The sequence below is a fragment of the Penaeus vannamei genome, chromosome 38 (assembly GCF_042767895.1).
Source record: "Penaeus vannamei isolate JL-2024 chromosome 38, ASM4276789v1, whole genome shotgun sequence".
Lineage (NCBI taxonomy): Eukaryota > Metazoa > Arthropoda > Malacostraca > Decapoda > Penaeidae > Penaeus > Penaeus vannamei.
In genome coordinates this window covers 23393981-23403980 of record NC_091586.1, presented here as the reverse complement: position 1 = coordinate 23403980, position 10000 = coordinate 23393981, and the positions used below count along the sequence as shown (strand labels likewise).

The following is a 10000-nucleotide window of genomic DNA, read 5'->3' as shown; positions in this document are numbered from 1 at the left end:
CTCCCTCTCCCTCTCCCTCTCCCTCTCCCTCTCTCTCTCTCTCTCTCTCTCTCCCTCTCCCTCTCCCTCTCCCTCTCCCTCTCCCTCTCTCTCTCTCCCTCTCCCTCTCCCTCTCCCTCTCCCTCTCCCTCTCCCTCTCTCTCTCTCTCTCTCTCCCTCTCCCTCTCCCTCTCCCTCTCCCTCTCTCTCTCCCTCTCTCTCAAACAAATAAACTTAATTCCCTTTCATTTTCTTTTCCAGGACGGCTTCTCCTTCCAAACCTCAGCGCGTAGGATGGGTCTCATGTGTTCCAATTGCGGTACAACCACGACAACTCTCTGGCGCCGAAATAATGAAGGTGAGAGGCTTGGGGGGCCGGAATAATGAAGGTGAGAGGCTTAGGGGGCCGGAATAGTGAAGGTGAGAGGTTTAGGCTTCGGAATAATGAAGGTGAGAGGTTTGGGGGGCCCGAATAATGAGTATGAGAGGTTTAGGCTTCGGAATGATGAAGGTGAGAGGGCTGAGGTGGCCGGAATATTGAAGGTGAGAGGTTTGGGGTGGCCGGATTAATGAAGGTGAGAGGTTTAGGTTTCGGAATAATGAAGGTGAGAGGGCTGAGGGGGCCGGAATAGTGAAGGTGAGAAGCTTGGGGGCCGGAATAGTGAAGGTGAGAGGTTTAGGCTTCGGAATGATGAAGGTGAGAGGTTTGGGGGGCCCGAATAATGAGTATGAGAGGTTTAGGCTTCGGAATGATGAAGGTGAGAGGTTTGGGGGGCCCGAATAATGAGTATGAGAGGTTTAGGCTTCGGAATGATGAAGGTGAGAGGGCTGAGGTGGCCGGAATATTGAAGGTGAGAGGTTTGGGGTGGCCGGATTAATGAAGGTGAGAGGTTTAGGTTTCGGAATAATGAAGGTGAGAGGGCTGAGGGGGCCGGAATAGTGAAGGTGAGAAGCTTGGGGGCCGGAATAGTGAAGGTGGGAGGCTTAGGGGCCGGAATAGTGAAGGTGAGAGGTTTGGGGTGGCCGGAATAATGAAGGTGAGAGGCTTGGGGCCGGAATAGTGAAGGTGAGAGGTTTGGGGTGGCCGGGATAATGAAGGTGAGAGGCTTGGGGCCTGAATAGTGAAGGTGAGAGGCTTGGGGTGGCCGGAATAATGAAGGCCAGAGGCTTGGGGCCGGAATAGTGAAGGTGAGAGGTTTAGGGTGGCCGGAATAATGAAGGTGAAAAGCTTGGGGGTGACCGGAATAATGAAGGTGAGAGGCTTGGGGACCGGAATAGTGAAGGTGAGAGGTTTAGGCTTCGGAATAATGAAGGTGAGAGGCTTGGGGCCGGAATAGTGAAGGTGAGAGGCTTGGGGCCGGAATAGTGAAGGTGAGAGGTTTAGGCTTCGGAATAATGAAGGTGAGAGGGCTGAGGTGGCCGGAATAATGAAGGTGAGAGGCTTGGGGCCGGAATAGTGAAGGTGAGAGGCTTGGGGCCGGAATAGTGAAGGTGAGAGGTTTAGGCTTCGGAATGATGAAGGTGAGAGGTTTGGGGGGCCCGAATAATGAGTATGAGAGGTTTAGGCTTCGGAATGATGAAGGTGAGAGGTTTGGGGGGCCCGAATAATGAGTATGAGAGGTTTAGGCTTCGGAATGATGAAGGTGAGAGGTTTGGGGGGCCCGAATAATGAGTATGAGAGGTTTAGGCTTCGGAATGATGAAGGTGAGAGGTTTGGGGGGCCCGAATAATGAGTATGAGAGGTTTAGGCTTCGGAATGATGAAGGTGAGAGGTTTGGGGGGCCCGAATAATGAGTATGAGAGGTTTAGGCTTCGGAATGATGAAGGTGAGAGGTTTGGGGGGCCCGAATAATGAGTATGAGAGGTTTAGGCTTCGGAATGATGAAGGTGAGAGGGCTGAGGTGGCCGGAATATTGAAGGTGAGAGGTTTGGGGTGGCCGGATTAATGAAGGTGAGAGGTTTAGGTTTCGGAATAATGAAGGTGAGAGGGCTGAGGGGGCCGGAATAGTGAAGGTGAGAAGCTTGGGGGCCGGAATAGTGAAGGTGAGAGGCTTAGGGGCCGGAATAGTGAAGGTGAGAGGTTTGGGGTGGCCGGAATAATGAAGGTGAGAGGCTTGGGGCCGGAATAGTGAAGGTGAGAGGTTTGGGGTGGCCGGGATAATGAAGGTGAGAGGCTTGGGGCCTGAATAGTGAAGGTGAGAGGCTTGGGGTGGCCGGAATAATGAAGGCCAGAGGCTTGGGGCCGGAATAGTGAAGGTGAGAGGTTTAGGGTGGCCGGAATAATGAAGGTGAAAAGCTTGGGGGTGACCGGAATAATGAAGGTGAGAGGCTTGGGGACCGGAATAGTGAAGGTGAGAGGTTTAGGCTTCGGAATAATGAAGGTGAGAGGCTTGGGGCCGGAATAGTGAAGGTGAGAGGCTTGGGGCCGGAATAGTGAAGGTGAGAGGTTTAGGCTTCGGAATAATGAAGGTGAGAGGGCTGAGGTGGCCGGAATAATGAAGGTGAGAGGCTTGGGGCCGGAATAGTGAAGGTGAGAGGCTTGGGGCCGGAATAGTGAAGGTGAGAGGTTTAGGCTTCGGAATAATGAAGGTGAGAGGGCTGAGGTGGCCGGAATAATGAAGGTGAGAGGCTTGGGGCCGAAATAGTGAAGGTGAGAGGCTTAGGCTTCGGAATAATGAAGGTGAGAGGGCTGAGGTGACCGGAATATTGAAGGTGAGAGGCTTGGGGCCGGAATAGTGAAGGTGAGAGGTTTAGGGTGGCCGGAATAATGAAGGAGAGAGGTTTAGGCTTCGGAATAATGAAGGTGAAAGATTTAGGGTGGCCGGATTAATGAAGGTGAGAGGCTTGGGGTCGCAAATAATGAAGGTGAGAGGCTTGGGGGTCGGAATAATGAAGGTGAGAGGTTTAGGTTTCGGAATAATGAAGGTGAGAGGGCTGAGGTAGCCGGAATAATGAAGGTGAGAGGCTTGGGAGTCGGAATAACGAAGGTGAGAGGCATGAGGGGATTAAATTGTGTGGGGAGGGATGGGGTGGGGGGTTTAGGGAGGGTTAAGAGGGGGATGGTGGTAAGGGAGGGTTAGGAGGGGGAGTGGGGTGTTGAGGGAGGTTTAAGAGGGGGGTGGGGGATTGAGGGAGGGTTGGGAGGGGAAGGGATGTGTAGGGGGAGGGGGGTTGTGGGGGGTGAAGGTTGTGTGTGTGTGTAGGGCGGCGGGCTAGGCGTGTATATTTGTGTGTGTCTTTCTGTGTGTTGTGTATCTTCGTGTGATTGTGTGTTTTTTTTTTATTGTAATTGTCATTATGCTGCTGCAGTTGTCGTTATTGCTGTTTTAATTGTTATTCTCATTACCGCCACTACAAGGACTGTTACGATAATTATCAATGTTAGCCTCTTGTACTCTTTTTTCGTGAATTTGCTTTGAGATAGTTGTTGTTCTTGTTGTTCTTGTTGTTGTTCTTGGTGTTTTTTATTGTTATTGTTGTTCTTGTTGATGTTGTTGTTATTGTTGTAATTGTTGTTATTGATATTGTTATTTTTGTTCTTGTTCTTGCTGTTGTTGTTGTTATTGTGACTGCTGCTGTGTAACGCTATTAAAAGCTATAATTTTTATCTTCATTAATCTTCCATTACTTAATATAGATGTTTAAATTGTTGATCTCTTTGTCATTCCAATTCAAATACATGAATAGAGTAATTAATGAATAAATTAATATATGATAGTGATGACGATGACATTCATAGCACTGACATTAATAATAGTGATTATGATAATGATAATTAAATTAATAAGATCAGTAACAAGAACAAAAGTAATTCAGTGAAACCCAGACGCCAGCACTCCAACACACACTCCAACATCCCCAACATTTTTTCTCCCTCCATCCTTCCAACACTTCGACACCCCCTCCATCCTCCCATCACCCCATTACCCTCCAACACCCCCCAACACCCTTCCAACACCCCCCACCCCCACCCACTTCAACATCCCCAACTTTCCAACACCCACCCCACCCTCCAACACCCCATCACCCTCCTCCAACACCATTACCCTCTCCACCACCCCCTCCCCCACCCTCCAACATCCCCCCACTCCAACACCCCATCCACCCCCCTCCCCCATCATTCCCTCCACCCCAACACCCCCCCCACCTTCCCCCCTCCCTCTCCACCCCCCACCACCCCCCACCACCCCTCCAACACACCATCTCACCCACCCCCTCCCTTCCTTTTCCCTCCTCCAGGCGAACCAGTGTGCAACGCCTGCGGCCTCTACTACAAGCTGCACGGGATCAACCGGCCGCTGCAGATGCGCAAGGACTCGATCCAGAGTCGGAAGAGGAAACCGAAGAACAAGAAATCGGACGAGTCCCCCGAGGAGAAGGAGAAGGAGAAGAAGCCAGCCGGTGAGGAGAGGGAGAGGGAGAGGGGGAGGGAGGGAGGGAGGGAGGGAGAGGGAGGGAGGGAGAGGGAGGGAAGGAGGGAGGGAGAGGGAGGATTCGGACGCGTTCGGAATTTTTTTTTTTTCTTTTTCTTATTATTATTGTTTATTTATTTATCTTATTTATGTTTTTTTTTCTTTCTTTTTGATGGACGCGTTCTTTTTTTTTACTATTATTATTATTATTATCATCATTATTATCTTTTATTATTATTATTGTTATTTATTCATTTATTTATTTATTTTTATTTTTATTTACTTTTACTTCTTTTATTTTTATTTATTTATTTTTTGATGGACACGTTCTTCATTTTTCATCTTTTATTATTCTTATAATTATTATTTTATTGTTATTATTTCATTGATGGACGTGTTTTATTATACGTTTGTTTGTTTATGCATTTTTTTCTATTTATTTATTTATTACTTCATTTTGTTTATTTATTTGGCTGTTTACATATTCATTCACTTACATTTTATTCGTCTATTTATTCACGTATATTTCATTCACATTTACATTTGTTAGAATTGTTATTTTGGCCGAGAATATTTTTTAAATTCATTCGTTTTGGAATTTTTAATTTTCTTTTCTTTTTTTCCAATTTTTTTTTTTTTTTTTTAGGTCAGAGTTATTAACATATTTCTGAGTTTTCTATTTCATAAATATATATACGTAGAATAATTTGCAAAAGTTGTTAATTATGTTTTTTTTTTTCTTTTCTTTTCTTTTCTCGCGAACAACATCATCGTTAAAAAAAGAAAAAAAAGGAAAAAAAAAACTAAATTATCATTGATAGGAAATTAAAATACCGGTGATTTTTATTATTTTTTTCTAGGTAATAAAAGATTTAATAATTATCGGGAAAAGATATTTATATATATAATCTGGAACTAATTTGAGACTTTCTTAAAGTAGGATAGAATAGAATAAATGGAAATAAAACAGCGATTAATAGTAAATGATAATAGTAATGATAATAATGATAAATGACAATAATGATGAAAATGGTAAATAATGATGATGATGATCATGATGATATTGATACTACTACTAATAATAACAAAACTAATAATGATAAGGATAATATTGATTAAAAATTATAATAATAACAATAATGATAATAATGACATTAATAATAATGATAAGAAGAAGCAGATCAAGATATATATCAAGAAAATCAAAGAATACATGATAATGATAATTACAAATATATTGGTAAATAATAAATGACTGAATGATTAAATAAAACAAATATGTAAATAAGCGAAGATAAGATAGATTAGAAGAGACATTGTATTTGTCATACAATACACTTGTAAAATCAGTCATGAATTATTAATGTAGTTAGCTGGATACAAGTCGATCTGTCACGTGACCAAACTGATAAGAATTAGTAACATCAAAATATTTTGCTAAGATTTGTAAAAAAAATAATAATGATAATAAATAAATAAATAGATAAAAATAAGATAGATAAATAAATGTTAGCGTATAGTAATTGACGACAGAAATTAAATGAAAGAAAAAAATATGGTGATATAAATAGTATATATAGAAAAAATAACGACACTTTTGCCGCAAAATGGAAAATGTATACACGTTTCATTTTCTTTAAATGCATGGTAAATAGAAAACAAATTAATGATGTAGAGAATTCTATCCCAAAAACGGAAAATAAACAAAAACATAGTGTTGTCATTCTAGCGCTTTTCCGCTAAATCTGGACGGAAAAACGCTAGATTTAGCGGGAAAATTATGAAAGTTAACTCTGAATTTAGCGATCCATTTTTGTAGCGGGAAAATGAGGGGTTTTTACTCTTATATCTAACGGTTTTTTTGAAGTCCAGTTTAGCTAATTTCTGAATTTAGCGATCTTTTAAGTCAATTTTTTGTAGCGGGAAAATAAGATTTTATTCTTATATCTAGCGGGGTTTTTTGAAGTCCAGTTTAGCGAATTTGTGGAAATTATCAATGGCAACACTACACAAACGATCGACTCGGGGGGGGGGGGAGTAATTTAATAAAGAACATGCGCACGGAAATGATAACAATTTTAATTTATCACTTCCTGCTTTCTTCCGAATTCTCCAAATCGAGAAATGAAACTCGAAAATATATATTCACTTTGGCGTTAACTTTTTTTTTTTTTTTTTTTTTTTTTTTTTTTTTTTTTTTTTTTTTTTTTTTTTTACTGAGGGCAAGTGCAGTTATAAGAAAGCTTAATTGGGTACATATCAGACATTAACGGTATTTATTTGTTTTGAAATACCGTGTTTGTGCGCTTTGGAAGTCACTATATATATATTTTTTAATGAATTTGGAAAGATATGTTTTATTTATTTTTTTAGGAGGAAAATATACATGTTGTGATATGAGTATAGATATATCATATGGGTGTTTATTTGGCTCTGAATATTATATGTAACTTTATATGTGTTTATTTTTTAAATATTATATATGGTATTAAATATTATAGCTAAATTTGTATGGGGCATTTGAAAAAAATACTTAAATATTATATATGATTTTCTGTGGAATTTTGGATATCATTTGCAATTTTTTGTACAGTTTTGAATATTATATATGACTTAATACATAATTTTGAATACTATTTTTGATTTGATTCACAGTTTTGAATATCATATGAGAAACCATTCACAGTTTTAAAAGTAATGTAGGAATTTATTCATAGATTTCAATATCATATAAGATTATTAGAGAACCATAAATTACCTACGATTTTATCCCTAATTCTCGCGACCTTTTGCGACCTGACCTGCCCTCCCGCGGCCCGGCTGACCTCCCCCCCTCTTTTCCAGCCGAGGAGCAGCCCGCGAAGGAGCCCGAGCACCGCGCTCCCGAGCCGACCACTGCCATCTCCGCCCCCAAGCCCCCCCAGCAGCCGCAGCCTCCGCAAGCCAGCCAATCAGCAGCCATCCCCAGCACCAGCAGCCAATCAAACGTCAAGATCAAGCAGGAGAGCCAGCCCCCTTTCACCGCGCTGCCGAGCCCCCCTTCCGGCTTGGTGACCCCGCCAATCACGCCCAGCCTGAACTGCACCTCGGCCAATGGGATGTTCGGGCCTTACGCGTCGGGGGCGTCCAATTTCAAGTTGATGATAAGCTAGGAGGGGAGGGAGGGAGGCCGCGGGACACGACGGCGAGAGCACGAGTGGAATTTTTTGGATAAAAAAAGGGGGGGGGGAAGGAAGAAAGGGAAGGAAATAGAAAAAAAGAGAATAGAGAGAGAAAGTTGAATGATCGGGAAATAGGAGGAAGCGCCAGCGGACGGGCGGGCGGTCGGGCGGGTGGGTAAGAAGAGAAGTGGAAAGAAAGAAAGAAGGGAAATAAAGAGGAGAAGAAGGATAATTAATAGATCCTTCTTGTGGATGCCATCGGATGCGGGTGAACGGAGCGGCCGCAATCGGTCAGGCGTTGGGGGGGTCCGCCTCCCCAACCCCCCTCCCTCCCCAACCCCCGCCGGGCCCCGACCCGACCGCGGTTCGCTCCCTCCGCGGCGCCCGAGAACCCGACTGTGAATGCTCTTCTTCAAAGTGGCCATATACAAATAGATATATATAGATACAAAAATAAATATATATATCTCTAGGGACTGGCTAAGGTCGCGCCTCCGACCGCAGCGCCGGCGTCGGGTGCGGTCGGGTTGGGTCGGCTCTCCGGTCGGCCGACGCGCGGTGCGGTCGGCGACGTCTGTGCGGGTGTTCGTGCCGACAGCCGACGACGCCGACAGACACACGGATCCCGACGCCGACAGACACACGGATCCCGACGCCGACAGACACACGGACCCCGACGCCGACAGACACACGGATCCCGACGCCGACAGACACACGGACCCCGACGCCGACAGACACACGGACCCCGACGCCGACCCTGATGCCTGTTTAACCTGCACTCTGAACTACCTTTGAAATTAGTTTTTCAGGGAAGCCATTTGACGAAAAGAGTAAACAAAAAAATAAAAATAAAAACAAACAAAAAAAATAATTGACGATAATGGCTTTTCACAGTGCAGTAGTTTTACATTTAAAAGAAAATAATTCTACTTAACTATTTACAAAATGTGATAAGAGAAATCGCAGTTAGTGAGACGAGGGTAAAATATGGTGCAAAAAAAAAAAAAAAAAAAATAAGAATGGATTTTATACTAAAATTACATATTACAAAATTAAAAGCATTGGCGAGATTGGAAATTCAAAAGGAAAAAAAAATCTTATAAGAGAAACAGTCGAAGTAAATATTGGAAGAGCGACAGCCTTCGACGTAACCGTTACTTCGACTTCCGGGAAGAAAATGAAAGTTTGAATTTGAATTCAAATTAACGGTCCCTAACGTCTCTTTCTCTCTCTCTCTCACTGTGAAACCGTGCAATAGAATGAAGCTATGTATATTAGAGACTTAATACTTAGCAGTATAAACTGTTTGGGAAATGAGTCTTTACTTAAATTAGTATAGGGTATTAATAGTTGGTTGGTTTGTATTGTATAGTAAAGTGATGTGAACACACTTTTTTACTTGAAAACGGAGCAAATGGAACGTTTATCCAAGTGATCAAAAACTTTTTTTTAAGTGAAAGGACAGACATCTCGTAGACGGAATAGGTAACCCGTAGAAGGATCGGATTTCCTCAAGGATTTTTTTTTTTTTTTTTCATCATTATTTCGTGGGAGGAACAGATTTTTCATAATCTCTCTGGGCTTTCAGTCTTTTGTTACACTCTGTGCCTTTTAAGTGTATATTGTTTGAGTTGCAAAAGAAGTAGAAAAAAAAGGTCAAAGTTCGTTAGGGAATATCTTCAAACGAATTTTTGTTTCCAGTGTACATAAGAAAACCTCAAAGTCGCCTTTATATGCGGCTTATACAAAAAGTCCGCCATGTTTCTCCTCGATTTTTGGCGGGAAATATTCGATGTCGTCGAGAAGAAAACGGAATAGACTTTAGATATTCTGTTAGAGAACGGGATCATGTATAAAAAAAATTATTCTTAACCCTTTTCTTTCAATAGATGGATAATCCAGCATGGATATTCATCAGTAATTGATATTTCGTGACGTACGTACCTCTCTGCTAATTTATTTTCTCTTCGAACTTTCTCCCGCGGAAAGTCTCCCATTTTCTGTAAGAGAACGTGAATTGCAAACGAAAAAAGTACTCTGAAATACGGCTTTTTCTCTCGCTTTCTCGATGGTAGATTGTTTTACACTAATATATAAAGTAAATATTTCTTTTTTTTATACTGACATATCGGTGGCCTTCTGATATATGCATGGATTATTAATACGAGGGCGAAATGGTAGTTTAAAAAAGGCGCCTTATCGTGCATCTGGTAGAGGCGCATTTTTTTTCTTTTTTATATTTCATAAGACGTCTATACATTCGGTCAGGGAGAGCTTCATGATTTTATTTAGTTTGTGGAAATGATACATAATTTAGTAGGTTTGGTAAACTATTCCTTTTTTTATTTTGATTTGTTTTGATTGGACAGTATTTTGTGAAATTGTTTTAGAATTAAAGTTGCATTTTTAAAGCAGCTCTAAAAAATATGTCTTTTCTACATTATCATA

At 41.9% G+C, this 10000-nt stretch overlaps 1 protein-coding gene across 1 annotated transcript in view; it reads left to right on the top strand.

The window, feature by feature from the left end:
- The window catches only part of LOC113820974 (transcription factor GATA-4), a 129096-nt gene that overhangs the window by 118128 nt on the left and 968 nt on the right, over positions 1 to 10000 (top strand). The window contains exons 4-6 of the mRNA XM_070116223.1: positions 241 to 337; positions 4219 to 4380; positions 7236 to 10000. The exon at positions 7236 to 10000 is cut by the window's right edge and continues 968 nt beyond it. Coding sequence (XP_069972324.1) covers positions 241 to 337; positions 4219 to 4380; positions 7236 to 7543 — 567 coding nt within the window. The 3' untranslated portion in view covers positions 7544 to 10000. The remainder of the gene's footprint in view (positions 1 to 240; positions 338 to 4218; positions 4381 to 7235) is intronic.